This window comes from Urocampus carinirostris, chromosome 1 (genome assembly GCF_059441175.1).
Source record: "Urocampus carinirostris isolate Australia breed hairy pipefish chromosome 1, RoL_Ucar_1.0, whole genome shotgun sequence".
NCBI lineage: Eukaryota > Metazoa > Chordata > Actinopteri > Syngnathiformes > Syngnathidae > Urocampus > Urocampus carinirostris.
In genome coordinates this window covers 35,740,296-35,762,983 of record NC_142349.1, presented here as the reverse complement: position 1 = coordinate 35,762,983, position 22,688 = coordinate 35,740,296, and the positions used below count along the sequence as shown (strand labels likewise).

The 22,688-nt window shown below is 38.7% G+C and overlaps 2 protein-coding genes across 9 annotated transcripts in view; both read left to right on the top strand.

The window, feature by feature from the left end:
- LOC148374475 (uncharacterized) overlaps positions 1-22,688 on the top strand; it is a 224,943-nt gene that overhangs the window by 60,218 nt on the left and 142,037 nt on the right. The window lies entirely within an intron of this gene.
- Positions 1-22,688, top strand: part of clcn2a (chloride channel, voltage-sensitive 2a) — an 89,272-nt gene that overhangs the window by 61,141 nt on the left and 5,443 nt on the right. For 3 of the 7 annotated variants that reach the window (XM_088337045.1, XM_088337039.1, XM_088337046.1), the window contains 15 exons: positions 2,127-2,205; positions 4,041-4,166; positions 5,457-5,541; positions 7,516-7,617; positions 8,365-8,467; positions 11,107-11,262; positions 13,067-13,136; positions 13,220-13,330; positions 13,793-14,006; positions 16,525-16,658; positions 18,484-18,710; positions 21,235-21,346; positions 21,424-21,470; positions 22,445-22,513; positions 22,625-22,663. In XM_088337045.1, the coding sequence (XP_088193171.1) occupies positions 2,127-2,205; positions 4,041-4,166; positions 5,457-5,541; positions 7,516-7,617; positions 8,365-8,467; positions 11,107-11,262; positions 13,067-13,136; positions 13,220-13,330; positions 13,793-14,006; positions 16,525-16,658; positions 18,484-18,710; positions 21,235-21,346; positions 21,424-21,470; positions 22,445-22,513; positions 22,625-22,663 (1,674 nt within the window). The remainder of the gene's footprint in view (positions 1-2,126; positions 2,206-4,040; positions 4,167-5,456; positions 5,542-7,515; positions 7,618-8,364; positions 8,468-11,106; positions 11,263-13,066; positions 13,137-13,219; positions 13,331-13,792; positions 14,007-16,524; positions 16,659-18,483; positions 18,711-21,234; positions 21,347-21,423; positions 21,471-22,444; positions 22,514-22,624; positions 22,664-22,688) is intronic. The other 4 variants (XM_088337044.1, XM_088337043.1, XM_088337040.1 and 1 more) reach the window with 4 other exon arrangements.

Here is a 22,688-nt window from a genome sequence, read left to right as displayed (position 1 = left end):
TACCCAATGAGTGCCAATCATTAAAAATATTTTTGGGGGAAACACAGACATGAACCAAATGCTCAATTGCTTTCCATACAGCACGTCCATGTGTGGCCATGATGGATAAATGCTTTCCCATTTGTCTGCACTGTGTCATGCAGCCATTGTTCCATGCAAAGACGTCTTTTCTCCATTTCTGCCTGCCTCATGCAAAGTCTCACACAATGTGGGACGATGAAAGCAGAATTTTGTTTTACAACATGAACATATTTGCTTGGATGTTGGGGTTCTGTTTATATAACGTGGGTCGGTTCTCAGTTATCCATGATTTGAGGTTTTAAATTTGTGAACATGTACCCTAGTGCATATTTTCAGGAAATATATTGCAATATACATAAAGATAAATAAGAATTCTGATGCAATGGTTGATATATTGTTTCATTGTCTGTGTGTATATTGATTTTAGAACATTTAGCACAGTGTCAAATGATTAGGGAATGAGATGTAGTGAAAGTCTCACTTGACATTACGAGAGTAAATGGGCTCAGGTTGCTGTCAGTGTGGATTTCATCAAGTGAAAGTGAATCTTGCAAAGACCAAGTGGTGGTGATTTACAGATGTCTAGTGGGCAATTACGCAGACCTCTGTGGGGGGGACAACAAGCCCGCAAATAAAGGCCCTGTGTAATGACAGGGCGTATATTTAGTACTGACAGGGTTGGGAGGATACTTTAAAAATGTAATCGAGTTACTAGTTGCCAGTTGAAAAATATAATCAGTAACCTAATCCAGATACCATGATATTAAAGTCTTGGAAGTGGATTACTATTGGATTACTCTGTCGCTCTCGTGTCAGTGATTGAAATTATGACACAAATTGTCCTACAACACATTTTGTAGTTGAAAAACAATTCTAATTAAAATTGTAATCTGCAAAGTAATTCTTATCCTCACTAAATGTGCCTCTAATTTGATCACGTCTTTTTTTCTATAACTGTTCTTGGATACAATTTTTGAAAATGAGTATCCTAATTAAGTAAAGCCGTGCCATGCATTCCGTTACTTTCTAATTCTGGTAGTACATACTGCATATGCCAGTGTGGGCAAGGAGTGACAGTCTATGAAAAGGCTAAAGGCAATACTGTAAATTAAAAATCAATTGACTAGGAAGTTTCAGTTGGAACTTTTTAGTTTTTTTCACGTTCAGGGTAGCAATTAAAGGATCAGTAAAATAAATACAAGCAACATTATGGTAAAATTTAAGTATTTATTTGTAATATCAGTCATTTTTTTGCAGAAAGAATGGAATGTTATGTATAAATGTACTAATGTTACCGGTACCAAATACCCCCTGAGAAAAAGCATTCGTATTAAGTAACCCTATGGTGTTAAGTATTCAACTTTAACTCGTAAAGTAAAGAATAAGAGAAGTTTGACGATACAGGTAACATCCGAACTTTGACCTGCTTTATTTACATCCACCCTTACTTACAACCACAGCCAGCAAGACTCACGTTTTCCAGCGTAAGCTATTATTTTCTAGCAGATGCCCCTTTTTTCCGGTAGAAGCTCCCTTTTTTAATTCACAGTTTTGCACCGCAATGTGTAGCAGCCCGGCAACACATACGATTATTTTGGCAGCCAGTCGGCACAGCAATCTTAGCAGCAGATGACGCCATTTAATGGACTCATGATTGTTTTTTCATAATTCGTCCAGTTCTAAAGTCGGGTGTTGCCTTTAGTAATTCAACAACTACAAAATGGCTTTGGAAATGTTTTTTCTTATGAATATTTTTAACCTCATAGCTTCATTTTTCCAGTTGTATTTTAACTTTTGGTAGAAAGAACAACAAATATGAAGCGTCTGATTGTTTTATTTCAACTGAAAATGGATGCATTTATATAAGACAATTATTTTACGGTATTTTGCGTTGCCATTTTTTCTTTCATGCTATGATGCATAATCTCTTCTTGAACATGTTTAAACAATAAGGATGTTTTAAAAATCTTCTGATCTTGCACCACTAGTTTATTGATAGAAAATGGGATTGTCCTCAAATAATTTGTGGTAAATCACTGTCATAGTCAGCAAAAGGAGACCTCCGGTTGATGTGTTTTTGTTCCTTCTTGATGCTGACTGAACAGAACGAGTTGAGAAACACAGAAATGCTGTCAGCTGCTTGCGCCGTGGGGGTGGGATGCTGTTTTGCCGCACCGATTGGAGGTAAGATCCTGTCTAAGTTAAACATTTATCTAATACTAAAATCAAATTACTCGGGTCAATCATAGAACAAATTTGCCTAGGTAAAGCTTAAAACACACTTCTATTCTATAGCTTATGAATGACCTATATTTCGTGTTGACAATATCTGTGTATCATTTGTTATTGCAACATCCGTTGCTGCCTGGTCATCCTGGAAGGGGGATGACGTCATGTGCGGTCCCTTCTCAAGGTTTCTTCATTTACCTCATATTGAGGTATTTGAGTTGTTCCTTGCCCTCATGTAGGTTGTGCATCAGGGGATGGTGTAATAATAGTCTGTAGTTTGCAATAGTCTGTGGTCTGTCCAGCTCTTTGAGACTCTTTGTGATTAAGGGCTATACAAATAAACATGACTTGACTATTGGCCAAATTATAAATGGTAAATGGTTAATAGTCTGCATTTATAAAGCGCTTTTCAAGTCGAGAAGACCTCCCAAAGCGCTTTACAATGTGTTTCACACTTACCCATTCACAAACACACTCACACACCGATATGGAGTCAGTCATGCAAGGCTTATTGGAGGCATTAGGATTTCAGTGTCTTGCCCAAGGACACTTTGACATATAACACTGAGGAGCCGGGAATCCAACCTGTGACATTTTGATCCCAAGACGAGCCCTCTACCTCCTGACCAGGACCACAATGAAGTAATGTAAGGCAATAATTGAAAATATGTAGCCATAGTGAATCTAACATTTTATGCACTGAATTTTTTAGAGGTTAAGTCATTGAACAAACTACTTATTCAATATCCATCATTGTAGTTTCATGTGCTTTCCCTACCAGTCCCATTTTATTTGTTGGACGACTACAATTTAGTAAGTAGTCAAACTTTGTCCTAGATAAAAAATCCATGCAGCTAAAACTATAAGTCAAATCAAATTGTGTCGTTACCGTCTTTTGCCTCATTAGTAGTACCAGTAGATTTGTGTCAATAATAATCTTTCAGATTAAACCATTTCTTCCATTTGTAATCTATATATATTCATAGAGATGTGGAAAATATTATATCTAGTGCATTAAATAAATACATACAGTTTTAAATGGATTAATTATAGTTTTTTTTTTTAATGTGCATTTATTAAAGTGTCAATCATTAAAGTTAAAATAAATTGGATTATTTTCAGATTCATTCTGAATAATAACTAATTACGAAAGCAATTTATTTTGAAAAAAAATCAAAAAGGGGTTCCTGAAAATTATATTATAACTGCTTTCAAAAATTGGGCCTTGTGAAAACTACAGCCCTTTTATATACATTTTACATTCTCATGGTCTTCTAACATCCCCAAATAATTACCAGTCATTCTATGAATTGGTATCTATTTTCCAATCACTTCAAAATTTCACAAAACGTCTTTGAGTTTCCTCATGGACGTCAGGTACGTTGGTTTTAGGAAAATATGTTGGATTGTGGGGAATTAAATTAATTTGATATTGACTAATCGAATGCCTTACTAGTAGCACATGGATATGACTTTTTAAATGATTTTGAATCACTAGTAAATTTTAATGTTTGCACTAGTATGCTGGAGCATTCTAAGTAATTCGTCTTGGAGTATAATACAGTATACCACATTTAAACTGTATTGTTTTTGTTTTTTTTAAATACGCTGTTAAGTCTCAAAGTGTTGATAAGCCAATTCACAGACTTCATTAGGGATTATTAGCAAATGCGCTCTAAACACAACACTTTAATTTTACGTCTGTAAGGCTAATCTTACAAGCGGATTCAATTATTCTGATGCCAGATTTTCCCAGACTGTGTCTTGGTGTTTGTATGTGTTCCCCAAAGGAGTGCTGTTCAGTATCGAGGTCACGTCAACATTTTTTGCCGTGAGGAACTACTGGAGGGGCTTCTTCGCCGCTACCTTCAGTGCCTTCATCTTCCGAGTGCTCGCCGTGTGGAACCAGGAAGAAGGTACCGCAACGGCGAAGGGAATCAATTCTTATTACCTCTGAAGTGTTTGCGTCTAGAACAGGGGTCGCTTTGGTTTGGGTTTCTTTCTTGGGGATTGTGTTTGGGTTGTATTTGAAGGAGGCCTTTTCTTATTTTAACCATTTTCCTGCTACTCTGACGAATAGAAAGAGAAATGCTAGCACGAGCATGTCACTCTCCTGCACTTGCCCCACCACCCAATACTCCTACCTAATGTGCCTGAAAAGAATTGCTAAAAGCAAGATAAAAGCAGATAGGTGTAGTGGAAAATAAAGCATGAACTCAGTTGGGATTGTTACCACCAGTGGTAGGTTGTGTATTTCACACCAAGGCCTTCAGTAGTGCTACGTTACATGTAATTCAATCCGACCTTCACCCAAACATTTACTGCAGCTACCGCTGCGACACACATAAAAAGCAACAATTATAGCCTCATTAAGTTTCAGTATTATCTACGAAAATATACATATGTTACTGACCAAAAATCCTTTTTATTTGTTATCAAAAATATTTCAATTACTCTGTTAAACAGACTATCCATGGGTATCAGCTCCATCACGAAGTTTTTTCTATCGCTATTAAAACTAATGCTGAAAGTTGAGACTGTTCTGTCGTATTGCTGTCAAGTTTTTATTCAATTAAGGGCTTAAAATGTCCGTTCGCCTGAAGCAGTGGAAACGGGGATCCTTTTCTTCAACTTTTCGGTGGGATACATCTGTTACCGCCCTTTAGCAAATCATTGTTTTTGGAACCAATAACCTTTTCTTACGCCTGCTTGAAGGCCCATGTCAGTAAACTCGAAAGCTGATTGGCCAAACTAACAGCTTTATCCAAATTATGTTATGCCTCAAGGCCTGCAGAAATTATTGTGAACGCCTCCGTGTAGATTTCTGATCTTGGTAACAAGAAATGGACGAAATGTAATTGGTTAAACACTTAAATATGAAAGCACACATCTGGAAGCAGTGCAACCAAGGGCAAAAGCAATGAAAGGTAGCTGAAAGACAATTTGGCATTATTGAATAAGTACTAATGGACAAAATATTATTAACATCACATGATTCAGATATATTTTAGACTGGTGGAAAAAGCCTTGCAGGGCCTGATGGCCCACCACTAGTTAACCCATACTTACTAATAGAGAAAATATTCTACTTTCGTATTTTGAGGACACCTCAAACAACGCACCACAAAGGATATCCGTTATTTTTATTGCAGTTTAGTTTCAGCACAGTGAATTTGGTTTTAAGTGCTACATTTGCATTCCCTCAGAGACCATCACTGCTCTCTTTAAGACCCGCTTCCGTCTGGACTTCCCCTTCGACCTTCAGGAGCTGCCAGCCTTTGCCATCCTGGGGTGAGTGTTGACCCTTGGAGCCGTGCCCGCTTCAGCCCATCCCTGAACTGCTTGCCGCCAGAACTGAGAAAAGCCCTTCCTGCTTTTCATCGTCCTCATTTGTATTCCTGTCCTGTTGAATTGATTTTTGTTTGATGATCCGGGCATGAAATTCACTTTTTTCCTCCGCTGATTTAGTTGATTTATGTGCAGTTGTCTTTTTCAATAGTGTTCCTCCTACTGTATCATGGCTCCCAATTTACCGCCTCTTGGATCGCAAATTTTGAAGCAACTCTTTTATATTTGAGTGAGTTGGATGCTCTGCAAAACGAGCAAAACCAACAGTGAGTGAAGGTGCTCAAAGGTTTGAAATGACTTCGCGATAGATGCTAATTTCCTTAGGTATCTTATGATTTATTTTGGAAATAAACTAATAGACTTTATGGAGGGGTTCACTTAAATTACCTCTATTTCTCCTTTGTTTTTCAGTTTGATTGTAAACTTGGGCAATCGGTGCCAAGGCTTATTTAAGTGTTTAAGTGATGATACGTGTGTATATGCAATAATCCTCCTCGTTATTATTCTAGAATTAACATATTTTTGGGGAGGGATTCACCTATCTCCTGTTTTTGTTGAAAAACTCACCAGTCCAGGTTTTTAAACTGCCTTAAAATGCCACGGGATGGCGTCAAAACCCATTTTATTATAAAAACGTTTAATAAGAAATATCACATTTGTGTCAAGGTCATTCTTCACGTGAGAGCACAACTGAAACATACGTTTGTTATTTCTGGTAGGACATAAGTCTGTCCAGGTTTGTTTGTTTCAGGGGTCTAAAACTTGCAGCCCTTGGGTCATTTGCTGCCCCCAGGCTAATGGTTTGAAGCCCAGCCATAATATGAAGTAACCGCCGCCCATTTTTGCTGATTGATTCGTCCTCTATTAATCCTTATTTTTTGTGTAGAAACAGTACTCAATTATATACTCGTTAATGAAATGATTTTGTATTTATTTATTACTGACTTGTTTTTTCCTTACTAGTTCTAAAACTGTTGTATCTATGTTTTAATTGTATTTGGTGTAGGGGGGGAGAAATATATTTTAGATCAGTGGATCGTTTTTACCAGATATTTTCTTTTAGAAAACCCGATTTGGCCCCACCCCACCTAGACCCTAGCCCTAGGCTGGTCCGCAGACCTGTTCTAAAAATAGCTCACCAGTGCTGTTTTTATTGGTTGACTGAGTCTATTTAACCCTATTTTTTTAATAATCAACCTATTAATAACATAGTAACAATCATAGTTGATAACATGATAAGTTGTTATTTTAGAAATTCCGATAAATAAATTCCACTTTATAGACTTCAAGAACAAACAAAAAATATTCAAGCATTGAGAATTACATCTAAACAATTAATTAAGAGAGTTGGAATATATTTATGTTTCAAGCGAATGTATTTATTTATTTGAATTTATTTATTTTACAGGAAATGTAAAACAAACTCAATTCCATTATATGGGTTTTATAAAGCAAATGAGCAAAAAATGTGCAGTTTTTTTAGCTAGCTATCTTGCTCCCTTTTTTTGCTTTGTAGCTAGCTACCGTCCTACCTTTTTGGCTACATGCCAACCTATCAAACAAGCTTTTTACTTTTTTATCATGCTATCTAGCTTACATTTTACTTTTTTGCTTGTCATCAAGCTACATTTTGGGGTCCTTACTAGCTTGCTATCTAGCTTTGTTTTTAGTTTTCTATCCGGCTTTTTACTGTTTTAGCTAGCTATCTAGCTCCCTTTTTGTTTTTTTACCTGTTTACCTTTCTCGCTAACTATCAAGCTACCTTTTTAGCTTTTTAGTAAGCCATCTAGCTAAGTTCCTATTTTAGAAATATATATCAAACTGGGTGCCCTTAACACTATTCAGTAACAAAAAGTAGCTCTTAGCTTGAAAAAGGTTAGTGACCTCTGGTCTAACGTCATTGTTGTCCTGTGCTAGGATCGCCTGCGGTTTCGGCGGTGCCCTTTTTGTCTACCTGAACCGACTTATCGTGGAGTGCATGAGGAAGCAGAAGACTATTAACAAGCTCTTGCTGAGAAAGTAAGCATCTCATCTTTTACGCGCAACTGTGTGTTGGCATTGCACTTGGCATCAAATTGTTAAGCTATCTCAAAGCAGCACGGCTAACAGCATTTCGTCTAGATTAACAAGAACTATCAGAGATAAGCTAATTGTTTCCCAAACACTTCATCAATCAACATAAAAAGCTATTTAACATCTCATGACCTCAGAGGTCATGCCTGTCTGCACTCACTAAAACAAATGCACATCATGAACGTTTTCAAAATAAATATAATTATGGTTGGTGTGCCTTATAGTCAGGGAAATATAGTATATTTATTTATAAATGAGAAAAATTGAATTGGTCTCCAGGACCGGCCCCTTGGCCAATTTTGCCCATCTCTGCTTCACATCCAAGAAAAACATTGGCAAAAATAAATAATGGCTAGTCTTTTAGTCGGGAAATACAAGAAAGAAGACAGAAAAAAAAATGACAACAAGAACCACACTCTCGTTTTTTGGGGGGTGGAAGTCTGAAATCCAAATTGGAGTGGCTTGAGGGGAAGCTGTATTGAAATCGTTCGAGGTTTTAGATATGCCGCTCAGGTCTAAAAATTGATACTCAGCGGCCCCGGACTTGTGTTTAAAATTGGCCTATTGGCGTGTTAATTGGGTCAGCTCGTCTCACGCATCAGACCTAAGCTATTTGCGGATGCTGCTCCCTCACCGCCAGCACTTGAAAAACAAAATTTCGGATGAGGAGTGCACCAATTAACAATCTCGCAGTCCATCTCTCCCTGTCAGACGGTTGGCGTATCCGGCCCTCGTCACTCTGCTGGTGTCCACGCTCACATTCCCACCGGGTCTTGGCCAGTTTATGGCAGGACAGGTAAGGTTGTTGGATTTTTCCCTTTTTTGCAAAAATCCAAACAAAACAAAACAAAATCATGAAACTAGTTTTAAAGGAATTTAAAGGTGCTCTTTCGTAATTTGGAACTTTATTTGCTGATGCCATCTTCTGGCTTGTGTCATCACTGCACCATTTCTCAAGCTCTTAATGTTGCGCAGGCAAGTACGTGCATTTCTCACTGTACTTGAATAAACTTTTACATCTTTTGGGGTTTTTGAGTTGGCATTTGGACTGTACCTGAAACAGGTCTTTTCTGACTTTCACCATTTTCATGATACACTATTAAAAACTGTGGGATGAGCATAAAGGACTATACAAAAAATGACTTGACTGGACTAAAGTCACTCCCCAGTCTGTTTTAAATCGGATTTGCTGAACAAGTAAATTTGTCATGAAAAAATAGTACTGAACTCATATCAATAGATAAATACCCCATTATTCATGAAAAATGTTTAATTAGTATTGTTCTTATCATCTAATCAATTCGAGTGTATAAAAACGATTTTAATTTGATTTAGAGAAAATGATGAAATAATTCTGCTTGCTAATCAATGTAGTTCATTTAAATATGTTGGATTTGTTTTTTGTTTTTTTATTTTATTTGGAAATGCATTGAATAATCAATAATACTGTACACTGCAAGTAAACGTAAAATAATAGGCATTTTAGGTATTTTTTTTCTTGATTTAAGATATTTTATCTTGTCTCTTAAGTAGAATAAAAAACTTCTAGTTTTAAAAAAACATTTTCTAATAAGCAAAAATATCCACTAGGTGCTAGATCAAATATTTTTTGCTCATTTTAGGTATAATTTACTCATTTTTACTTTAAATACAAGATCAAATGTCTTAATAATTGAAGAAAAATACTATTTCTGCCGCTTGAAGTAAGATTTTTTTTGCAGTTTACCATTACTTTATTTGTGCAGTCAATTAATTTAAATAATAATCAAAGCTGACAAATGAAAAACAAATGTTGAAATATTTTTTGATAACATTAACATAATTATTTTATTATTTATTAGTTCCATAAGATTTTTTTTAAAACAAATTAACTCATTGCCATAACTTAAATGTGTTTTCTGAAGCATTTTCCCTGAGTGCCAAAATGTAAAAATACGTGTTTTTGTTGTTGTTGTTGTTTTTGTTTTTTTTATTCTACGGGCTTTGGCGCAGCCCTTTCATTGGTATCAACCCCCTGAGAATATCAGTATGATCAATTACCACTAAATGACAGGAGTGGCTTTGATCAGATTTTTTGTCAACATCATGGAGGCTCTGGCCTATATGCTGAGTATGCAGTGTGGTGATGAAAGCGAAGATATAAGTACAGAATGTTAACGATTCAAAGCTTTATTCTTTCTAATAAAAAACAAAAAAAGATAATGAACTGCCTTTGAATCGTCAGGACATTGAGGGATGACGTTTCGTGCAGCTCCGCAATCACCAAAACGACCCAAATCATGTGATCACGTCACCGGAAACACCGGGGGTTGAAAAGTTCTTGCAAAGTTAATGCGTCATTCCTGCATGAGTCCAGTGTTCTTGCACTTAAGTGTTCTTTTCTAAGCAAAGTGACCATGTGTTTATGGAAAGCATTGTTTAGATATTGAAGCTATCACAAATATATACATTAATCCCTCGGTTATCGCGGTTAATGGGGACCAAAACCACCCGCGAAAAGTGAAAATCCGCGAAGTAGCGACGCCCCTTAAAAAATGCTTTAAAAAAAACATTTTTTTCCCACTGTATAAAAAAACAACCAAAGTGAAAGTTCTGCAAAAGTTTTCTAGGAAACGAGTATTTTCAATAAAATGTTCGACTGTTTTCTAACAACACAATGGTAAAAGAATAATATAATTAGAAGCATACCTTTTTCTGTGGAAAGATAAAGGTTCAAGCTTTTATTTGATTTGTACATGGTCTGCATTTATATAGCGCTTTTCAAGTCAAAGAAGACCTCCCAAAGTGTTTTACAATGTGCTTCACACTTTTCCCTTTTACACACTAACCAACCGATAGCAGCGTCAGCCATGCAAGGCAACTACCTGCTTATTGGGGGCATTAGGGATTCAGTGTCTTGACCAAGGACACTTCAACATATAACACGGAGGAGCCGGGAATCGACTCTGGATTCCAAGCCGAGCGCTCTACCTACTGAGCTAATGCCGCCTCTGTAGCTACAGAGCTAAATGTTCTGTGGGAATTCAAAAATGAGTCAAAATTTTAAAAATTGGCTGGCACCAGCACTTCCCATTTAAAGGAAACGTCTTGCACTGAAAGAGTAAAACTAACATTTGGGGGAACATAAAGAGATTTAAACAATAGTTTAAACAATTTGTTTTTAACGGGATAAATAAAATACAATATTTAATTTACCAAATACAATAATTCATTGCCATACTAATAATTATTCCTTTCCTTTTTTTGTATCTCGATAACATGTTTTTTCAAATGTTCAAATCATACAGCCTTTGGGCCATTCATTAAAATTTTTGAAATGTTTGAAAGTTAACTCCGTCAATGTTTGGAATCTGGATTGGGAAACAGATTTTTTTTTGCGTTTTAAGATGTGACATTGCAAGAAATGTGTAAAAACGTGTTTGTGGCCTTGCTCAGCTGACGCAACACGAGTCGCTGGTGGCGCTGTTCGACAACCGCACGTGGTGCCGCCAGGGCGTGGCAGAAGAGTTCGACTACATGGGAAGCCACCAAGCATGGAAGCACCCTCAGGTCAACGTCTTCATCACGCTCATCCTCTTTATCGTCATGAAGGTGCGTCCTTTAGACAAGCATTTCGAAAGTGCTCTAAAGGAGCAAGAATATGTATATTCCATTTTATTTCCAAGACAATGCATTTTGTCTTCATCCTGAGCTGTGACACCAGCAACCTAGCAACCATATTGTTATACATGTTAATTAGTCAAAAAGGTTATGAGTGTTTCTATCGAAATTTTGGTAGTTTTTGTGGAGAATGGCTAGGGGTTGTGTCGCAAGTGGAGGCAGTAATAGTACAGCTAAGAGCGAGCTGCCAAAAACGGGCTAATTGGCCAAAAAAAACACAAAGAGAGCCGTCAATAGGGGGCTAATTGAGACCGGTCAACCAAGGTGACCGCAGCCTCAGTGGAAAAATGCAAGGCTGGCTGACCAAGAACCACGCCGTGAGAAGCCAGGCTAACCGGGAACCAACAACTAAAAGTGGCAACAGTTATGGCGATAAATGCGACGCTGGCTGGCAATAAACCAGAGCACATGACAAAACGAGCGCTAATGCCAGGCTAGACGATCAAAAATCACGCAGTGAGCATCCAGTCTAACTGGGAAAAGACAAAAAAGCAACAGCGGCGAGGGTGATAGACGCGAAGCCGGCCGGGAGAAAACCGTGCGACAACAGCGCCAACCCGGAGCAAAATAAAGAGAAAACGCCTGGATAGCCCCAACGCTAGCAGGGAGCTAGCCGGACCAAATTATACGTACCGCAACACTCGCTGTGAAAAACCCAACAAATAGCCACAATCACCTACCTTCGAGCCTAACTAAGCAGTATGCAATCGCTGTTCACCACAATCGCTGTTTTGGAGGTTGCCTCACATGTTGTGTTAATGGGATTCACCACTTTGAAAGTATTTTGCTCCTTCGAAGTCGTCAGAGCTATAAAGCAAACAAGCCAGATTGCTCAATCTTGAGACCAAAATATTTGAAATTGGAATATTTTGCAACATATTTGCATAATTCTGGGGAGAACTACACATTCTGTGCCTGATAGAATAAGAAATATTTTTTGGAATACCTTTAAGGGGGAACATTTTTGATCAGAAAAACATGGCTACATTGTACAATTATAGAACAAATGCATAATTTTTACCTGGTCCTTTTCTGATGTGTACGTCTTGGCCAGTAGGAGGCAGAAAAGCGTTATGAAACACGTGAAGGTAAAATTATGACATGGATACAACAGTGTTTTTGTTTTGAACAGGTTGGACTCTTTGTCCATCCTCTCTAAATGGAAGGTCATGATTGATATTGTGATCAATACCTGTCCCCTTCCAATTCTACTTCAATGTTGCATTTGGACTCCTTTTATTTCGGAACCCTTCTGCCTCATATTCTTGTCACGAGATGGGACCGGATCAGAACGGAGGCAGGAAGGGAGAACTCAATTGCGTGACGATCAAAACTTTTATTTACCAAAATAAAAGTCGTCCAAAAACTCCGGGACAAAACAGAACAAAAACATTCTTACACTCAGAATGGTCAGGTACAGGTTTCCTCCGACTCAAACTAAACAGGACAGGGCATAACAGAACGGAAAAGGTGTAATGAGCCAACACCCGCAATACCCACAACCCAACCTTAAGTAGCAGCCACGCAATTAGCTGATCTGCTTCAGCTGGTGCCCAGGGGGCGGGGCAGACCGGTCGCCGCGGCGACCATGACAATTCTTACCTTTATCTGCGTTTGACCTCTATTATCCGTGTTGGTAAAGAACATCACACACGCTGCAGATTAAGACAATAAAAAAAAACACAAATCTTAGTTAACAAGGAATTTTAAATGACATTTTTTACAATATTTCCAGTTCTGGATGTCAGCTGTGGCCACCACTATGCCGGTTCCCTGCGGGGCCTTCATGCCGGTTTTTCTCATTGGTGAGTTTAATGTTATGAGAATTATTTAATATGATAAAATCATTTCTAAAAAGCAGCCCGTGGTGAACGTTTGTGATCGTTAGGTGCAGCATTTGGAAGACTGGTTGGAGAAATCATGGCTGCCATGTTTCCTGACGGCATCCATGCCAACGGGAGCGTCTATCCCATTGTCCCCGGCGGTTACGCTGTTGTGGGTCAGTCTGTATTTATATTACAATTTGGATTATGTTTAATAATTCAAGATTTGATTTCATGTTTGTGCTGCACGACTTGGAAGATTTTTGCTATTCGCTTTGAGGCTTTTTTCCCCAAGTTGGCAGCACGTCCATAGAAATGTGATTACTTGGGAGTGTTGCTGTATCGTGGCTAATTTGGCTCCAAAGACAATTTTTCAGGAATCAATTGGCAATTTGCTGCCATTTGTCGCATTCTGTTGCAGCTTATGGGATGTGAATGATTAAAATTGATTTTGCACATTACTGTATTGACCCAATATCATTATCGGATTGGGACCCCCTAATTATATGTTAGCATTAAGCGTTATTATAAAGCTCTGTGTTATATTTTGTCTCTCTAACATACAACATATAATTAATTTCAATTTAAGTTTCAATTCAGTCGTCCAACTGGCTCCATTTGTCCTCATTTTCACGCAGGTGCTGCAGCGCTTTCCGGGGCCGTTACCCACACGGTGTCCACGGCGGTCATCGTCTTTGAGCTGACGGGTCAGATATCGCACATTTTGCCTGTGATGATCGCAGTGATCCTGGCCAACGCCGTGGCCCAAGCGCTCCAACCGTCGCTCTACGACTCCATCATCCGCATCAAGAAGCTGCCCTACCTGCCCGAGCTGGGCATGGGCCACCACGAGTGAGTCCAGTTGGGAACAGTTTAGTAAAGTGGCCAATTTTCCGTTATGTTTGCACTGTTCGGATGTAACTGGTTTCCTTATATAGTAATCCCTTGCTGTGTCGCAGTTTACTTTTGGTGCATTTACGGTGTCACAAGACCAGACCCGATCGCAGGCAAGAGGCAGGAAGGATGAACTCAATCGCGTAACGACCAGTTACTTTTATTTAGCAAAATAAAAGTTGTCCAACACTCAGGGACAAAACAAAACAAAAACAGGCTTACAGGCAAACAGGAACTCAGACTAGGAATACTCACAAAACAGGCTTTTACTCAGAACGGGCAAACACAGTTTTCCTCAAGTCAAACAGAACAGATTAATGCAGAACAGAAAACGCAATGAACCAGCCACCGGCAATCCCCAAAACCCGCCTTTAAGAAGCACACACGCAAATCAGACGATCTGCTACAGCCGGTGCCCAGGGGGCGGGGCCAGCCAGTCGCCACGGCGACCATGCTGGACATGATATACGGAGCAAAATCAAGAAGTTAAATCTATGATGATTGTGTTCCCTTGTAAACTATTGAATCATAAATACACTAGTTATGAAAGGCAATGACCCAGCAAACAAGTCACATGCACAAAGTATGGTACACAAAACAGGAGTTTAATGCAGAACAAATCTGCTTGTCATCTAATTAGACTAAAAACAACTAGTGTTTCCTACAGCCGATGCTGTACCATTTTAAGGTAACGTATCAGTTAGTAAAAATGGGTTTTAAAATTCATTAGATGTCATACTCAAACGGTGATTTGGTAAAATATAACTACCACTGCTTTTGCTATTGCTGCTAAGACAACGATGCCGAATATTGATTTAAAGTGGCCTATGTTTCACCCATAGGTTTTCTGTAAAATAGGGATATTGTGTGTTAGAATGAGGCTCTGTGGACCACTCTGCTTGAATCCTTTTCGCTGATATAATTTAAAGCACACATTTAAAGAATAGATTCTGCACAAAAGTTCCTACCCCCATGACACATTGCAGCAATACAGTTTATTCTCTTTGGTTTCCCACCATGCAGATAAATAGATGAAACAATATAAATTGTGTTGGATACTTTAAAAGTAAAATAAAGTTCCACAACTCATATACCAGTATGAGAGACACATGCAACTCATGAACTACAGTTAGGGCCCGTGTCAACCACAGCATTTTCCTGCTTTGAGTGATTTTTTTTTCTAATTATTTCCAATAGCATTACCGTGTTTTATGCTACCTGAAAAAGCAGGCAGTTCGATGAGGCACTCGGCACTAAACCTTTTTAAGGTTGACGAGAGTTTTTACATTTTTAACATGGAGAAAATGTGAGGTTCGTCAATGTCACATTTTACCCAGCCGGGGCGGGACAAACAATGCAACGAAACGAATGTCGTCTTCACATGAGCGGAGCAACAACCAAGCAACATTGGATCAAATGCAGGAGTTTGTGCAGGAGTGCATTGTGTGTCAGTAGTAACGTGTGTTTAAGCACAGGGGAGGGGCTGACTGACCAAGATTTTTTCTGACTGACAGAGATTCATAGCACAAATAGACACTATGGCGTTTGCAATCTTTTACAGTATATGATCAAAAATCTATAAGCTTTCGTGATTAACTTCACATGTCTATATATTAAAAAATATTACATTCTTTTTACCGGTTTATGTAACTCTGGTGGGACCAATTCAACCCTGTCAGACTGCCAGGATCTTCTTAGGTATGGGAAACACTGGACAATATGTATGAAATGGTAAAAAAAAATGTGTACATTTTGTCCAACTCTTGTCCTCAGTGTCTCCAACATTATAATAGCAACATTTTACCTGCTATTTCATCTTATATTTATTTCAATTATTAAGTGATCAAATCAAATCTTTAAAAAAAAAACAAGCTAACCATATTTTTGAGTTTTTCAATGCATTATATCAAATTTACTGTTTTATAAAAGGACATAATGTATTGTTGTTGTTTATTTCAACAGTTTCAAAACCAATTTGATCAAATGTTTTTTCTAGAGACAAAAAAATATATAACATGGATTTGTAAATGACTGCATGCTTATTCATAAGTGCTTGTTGTTGATTCTATTCCAAATAGACGTATCTTCATTTTATTGTCATTTTTTATTTTTACCTTTAGTGGACTTTGCAAAACATTCAAAAATAACTGTCCAAAAATAGAGATTTCTTTTTGAAATGGTAGCGACAATAGGAAAATAATCGGATCTCTTGTTCCCTTATTTATTGCTGAGGTGTATCGATTAGATCAAAAAAGATCAATAATTATTTCCCGCTCTGTCCTTTTGACGAATGTTTGAACCCAACTCAGCCCTCGACTCAAAAATTTTGCCCCCCCGCCTGCTTTAGGTTGACCTCTGCTCTAAGAACTTTGCATCAATGCTAAAATCTGTAAAAATACATGTGAAAATATTAAATTTTTCCTCATTTGGGAGGCATTCTGAGTGTGCTCTTATAAGCTTGTCTTCCCTGGTGCAGGAAATATAATATCCGTGTGGAGGACATCATGGTGCGGGACGTGCGCTTCATAACGCTCACATCTTCATATCGCGAGTTGCAGGAGATGCTGCTGACGGGTCAGCTCAAGACGCTGGCCCTGGTCGAATCTCGAGGTAAGGAGATATTTCCTGCTTTGTATCAGAATGTCTGTTCTATGTTGGATATTTGACAGCGTTAGCCAATATACAGTGGCACCTTTTTATACAAGCACCTCTAAAACATGGGAATTTCGATACACGAGTTTTCGATTTTAAAATTAAAATGTGTTTTCTGGGCTAGTTTTTTTTTTGTGAGTACTTAATCATAATGTGCCGCTCCTTCTCAAGGGTTCTTCATTGTCCTCATGCTGAAGTTTTTGAGTTTTTCCTTGCCCTCATGTAGGTTTCAGATCAGGGGAAGGTGTAATAGTAGCTTGTAGCCCGTATAACCCTTTGAGACGTCTTGTGATTGAGGGGTATACCCCTGGACGGAAACCTTTATGACCCAAAAAGCCATAAAAGCAAAAATATCTAAAACAATTTTTGGTGAGAGAGTCCCACCATATGGTTTGAAACAAAATTTAACAAAACCGCCAAACCCACTCTCCGGACAAAGGAAAGCACATTTTATTTCACTGTGTGACGTTTGATGATTTGATCAAATCTATGAGTTAATAATATTTCCAAAGACTGTTTCCCGTTTCAATTTAAATAGAGCAATTAAAATGTCTCTCCTGTGGTTACTTAAAAGTGTCGAGGCTCATTTTTGTAGCAGATTTCCTTTTTTTTTGTATTTTATTTGGGATTTACATGTTATGTCCCTGTCGGAAGTCTGGTGTGGCATCATCGTTCTTTCAAATACCCAAAATATTACAGTTTTGACCATCATTTTTGTCCTAAATAGTGGTTTCAAAACAAGGTGTGAGCAAAGTTATTTTGTAAAAATGACAAAAAGATACTGAAAACGGGTGCAAATGGCGCTGGGCAAAGGAGAGGAGTGCACGCACTGTGTGTGTATAGCTCCACCCATTCTTTCCGCTCACCCAATCAAATTGGTTTGGGAGTTTGACGGGTGTTTCTGGGAGTTGACACTTTGTTCTGTGGATTTTCATCATAAAATGTCTCAACAGTGAACATAAATTGTTAACATTTTAAGAAAAATCATAAAAGTTATTGCACATTGTTTTCTGCCCCAGACCACATAAAATGAAGTGGTTGGCCCGTTTGTGGCCCCAGACCTGTAAATTTGACAACTGTGTTTCAATGGTTCATACACAACATGGAATGAGGCATGAATGAGTGATTTGTTTTCATGTGCAAGTTTTTTTTTTTTGATTGCCGCAATGTAACTGGGGTGCCTTGTTGTGTGCTATGGGTGGGGTCACGACCCGCAGAGACAGGCAATACTGGAAAAAGGGAACATGTTTTTTTTTTTTTAAACTTGATAGTATATGGATGATTCATTAACAAATTTGTGTTCAACTGGTCAATTTAATAAAACAGCTAAGAAGAAACTAATTTGAAGTATTTTTCTCATGTTACCATATAGTGGTTTTTTTTCCTTATTTTTCAAAATCAAAATCAGAAATGGTAAATGGTCTGCATTTATAGCACTTTTCAAGTCACTGAAGTGCTTTACAATGTGCTTCACCCATTCACACACTTACTCACAAAACGATAGCAGTGATTGCCATGCTATGCGCCTACCTGCTTATTAGGGGAATATTAGGTCCAGTGTCTTTCCCAAGGACACTTCAACATTTAACTCAGAGGAGCCGGAAATCAAACTTGCGACTTTTCGATCCCAAGACGAGGGCTCTACTGTGTTGTGTACCTAATGAATTTTACATATATCTTTTAATTTTTTGCGGCTCCAAACATGTGTTTTTTGTTTTATTTGGTCCAAAATGGATCTTTCAACATTTAGGGTTGCCAACCCCTGCTCTTGTCCAATTTCCAGACTCCATGATCCTGCTTGGCTCCATTGAGAAGATTCAGCTGCAGTCGCTGCTCTCTCTTCAGCTGAGTCGCCGGCGCCGCCTGGCACACCTCCGCCAACTGATCCTGGACAGCGAGGCCAACGAAAACCTCAGCAGCTTTACCAGCCCGCCCAGCCACAGCGTCCCCACGTCGCCGAGGGAGGGCCACGCTCATCAAGGGGTTCACTTCCTGGTGAGCACCCAAGAGGTGTGGAGGCATTCTGGGCGGGGGTTCCCGAGTGAGGGCGGGCCCGGGGCGGAGCCTGACTCCGAATGCGGGTTGGGGAGAAGACTTAGCATGTGACCTGCATGTCGCAGGAGGTAAAGGCACAGATGGGGATCGACCAACACGGTGTTGGTATTTGGTAAGTGCTTTAGATTTTAACGACCGTATTTATCCAGGTATAACGCACTTTTTTGTACCCAAAAAAACAACTTTAACTTTGGGTGTGCGTTATACTCAACGTTTTACCGCAATATATTACCGTATTTGAGCAATTGATCAGTCGAAAAATCTTGCTCACCACCTTGGCACAACATTTGATGCAACAGGATTCGAAACCAGATCACGGATGCGAGAGAGCTAATTCTTAATCACTTGACTACAAGGGTATAGATGACATAGGAAAAGGCTTTAGCTTTTATCTCATCCTCACACTATTTTTACTTAGTACGTTGTTAGATTTATGGGGCCATGATTAAAGTCATTGATTGACTACGTAAACTCTGAACACAATACTAAAATAAAATTTACAATCTATTTAATGTTTTTCAATGTCCAATACAATGTTAATACATTGTTTTAATCATGGTCCAATGATTTCAGAAATTTGGTACTAAAATAGTGTGATGATGAGATATCATCTAATGCCCTTTCTTGTGTCATTTTCCCTCTACTGTTATAGTGGTTGAGAATCGGTGCTCACATTCACAATCGGTGTTCGAATTATGTTTTCTATGGTTCTCGACACAACATTTGTGACCTAAAATGCTTAGTTTGAGCTGAAAAAAAGTGAAACAACATTTTATGCCTTTAATTGTATCGATTTTTCCGAAGAAAAATTAGGGGTGGTCATAGTAGTGCTAAAGATAATAATGATCAAATGAAAAACGATCACGATTATAAGTGTGACTAAGAAAGGCCACTTCATTCTCTAATTAACTTCAGTTTTGTTGCTTTTGTGGCTTCGGACATTGTCTTCTGATTAACAACTGCCGGCTACATACCTTTTCTTGTAAGCTGCACTAGCTTGATGCTAACTTGCTTGTTTTGCAAGTGTTTCTATGTTTGTGTTTCAGTGGCCCCAAGTGGCCAAAGTGCGCACATCATATAAGGGGGCAGCGTAATTTCTATTGCTGTGAAGCAATAAATGTAATTTTTTGTTCACATTACAGTAGATTCATGTTTTAAATTTGGGGTAGGTAGTTTTAGGGGTCCATGAAAAGTTGAAAGTTAATTATTATATTTATTACTTAATTTATATATTAAGTATGTGTTAACAATGCCCAACTGAGTTCAAAGAGCCCTTATGCGTTATTTTCGATTGCTGCCTTCTGTTTTTATTTTACTTTAATCAGGCCTGTTTGGGGCAGAACAAAACCCTAAAGATATTTTAAAAAACAGTTTATTCAAGCACGTCTTATGCAAAATGTGTTACTCTGCTGCCATCTCCTAGCTTTGAGTCATGACGGCAGCGTTGAGTTTTCAAATGCTGCACCCCACATTATTAAAAATTTACATTTTTAATTTATAAAAAAAAAATCAAAGATGATTTTTGGGGTTTGGGGGGAACTTGAAGGGATTATTTGCATATCAATTTTGCAGCAAAACGAAAAAGGTCTTAAAAGTTATGAGTTGGGCCTTCCTGAATATTCGGCTTGTATTAACTTTTTCAAGATCTATTTTTAAAACAGATTCCAACATCAATACAAAGTTATTTAATGAATGTAGTGTTTTTATGCTGTACATGTTGAATTATTACACTTAAAAGCTGCTTCAGCTTTAGAGTTAAAGCTTTAAAGCTGTTTTAACTCTGCAGTTAAAGCTGTTTTAGAAAAAGTAATTGACGGCACAGATTTATGGCGCTTTTTTGTAGCTTGTACTTTTAGCGCTGTCAAAAGTTATAGCTTAATATCTTTAACTCAAAATCAAGCTTAAAAGCTGTTTTTGACACTTGTAAAAGGGACTTTAGCTGAGTAGTTGAATTATCTTTGAAGCATTAACTCAAGCGTTTAAGCTCCTGTAACTATAGAGTTAAAGCTTTAAAGCTGCTTTGCTCTAGGATTGAGAATAAAATGCTACCTCAAGTCTAGAATGAAAGCTTTACAGATTAATTTAAATTTTGAGTTGAATCCGTTGTTAAACTTTAAATATTTTACTGCTGAACTCAAGAGTTTAAACTTTTCAACTTTAACTTGGACAGCAGCAACATGTTTTACACAGGCAATGATCTGAGTTTTTCTGAAAAATATTAAAATCAGGATGAGATTTCTGGAAATTCAAATGGGTCAAGGAACAAATGAAGCCAACGTACTTAAAAGCGTCTTGTTGTAAACTATTCAAATGTCCTCTGGATTGAAATTAACACGCTTGTCTTGTGTGTGTCTTGTGGTCTGTGCCCTTACCTGTGCTGTGTCCTCCCCATTTGCACATCCTCCTTTCTTTTGGTTTGCATGATGGTGCATGTTGTGGGCGTCTGCGCTTTCCTTTTGTTAATCCGTCTTCCGTCCAGATCTCCACAGAGGAGTCGTCCTCCTTCGGCACGACCGTCTCCAGCGCTCGCCGTCCTCTCAAATCGGCGCTCAAAAGCACGTCGGCCGCGGGCGACGTCGACAGGCCGGGCGGTACGTTACCGCACAGCCGCAGCAAAAATCACCTCCTATTTGAAACGACAAAATCTCATTGTCTTCTTCCTTCAAAGATTCTCAGACATTGTCATGTTCTAACCCAGAGAAGAAGATGCAAGAGGTGAGAACATTTCCTGCCCAATAGTAACTTGACCTAAACATACAGTGGAGGCATTCCGTTGGTTGACGCAAACACCCTATCTAAAACCTTTAAGGGATCTGTGAACCATTATGTGAAAGTCTACATTGAATCCCTTGGCCTTAAAAAAAATTGCTGCATTAAAACCTTCAAGGTGGGGTGCATTGTTTGAGGTCTCCTTGAACATCTATCCATTTATTATCTGCACCGCTTTTCCTCAGTAGGGTCAAATGGTTGCCAGCCAGTCACAAAGACAGACAACTCACTCTCTCATTCACAACTAGGGACAATCCGGGCCATCCTATGAACCTGACATGCATGTTTTTGGAATGTGGGAGAAAACCGGAGTGCCCAGAGGAAACCCACACAAGCATGGGGAGAACATGCAAACTCAACACAGGAAGGTTTTTAGCTGGATTTGATCCCATGACCATGCCGAAGACGCGCTGACCCCTTTGGCGTTTTAATGTTAAATATTTTCTTTATTAAGTATGAGTTAACAATGCCCAACTGAGTTCAGAGAGGCCCTATGCTTCATTTTCCTCTGCGCTTATGGTAAATGGTCTGCATTTATATACCGCTTTTCAAGTCAATGAAGACCTCCCAAAGCGCTTTATAATGTGCTTCACACTTACCCATTCACACACACACTCACACACCAATAGCGGCCATGCAGCCATGCAAGCAGCCATGCAAGGCGCCGACCTGCTTATGCTATCTTACTTTTAGCAGGGCTGTTCGAGGCAGAACACATTAGGTTTGAGGAATGGGGTCTTGGGGTACTGCTGGAGAATGACATCATGCTCCTCCCTGCAGCTTTTGATCATTTTAGTTTTTCAATCTGCAGGGAACATTGTTTTCTTTCATTTGCCTTAAAATGTCCAGAGTCACCCAAATTGTCTTTCTTCTTATGACGCATGCACTCTTCTTTTGGCACTTCCTTTCCGGGTACTCAGAGTCAGCAGCCTGAGGCATCCCCGTCGTGTGAAAGACGGAAGCCCAAACATGTGAGGATCTCTATGGCGGTAAGATTGTCTCACCTGTTGCCAGGTAACTGTTGCCTCGCAAACAGACAAGGAAGACCCAAGTACTTGTGGTAAATGAGCAATAACATTTTTGTTGTTGTTTCTCAACAGGACTCTACTGAAGTCGAAGATTGTATGAGCCCGACTGAGGTGAGACCCAGAAAGAAAACGAATG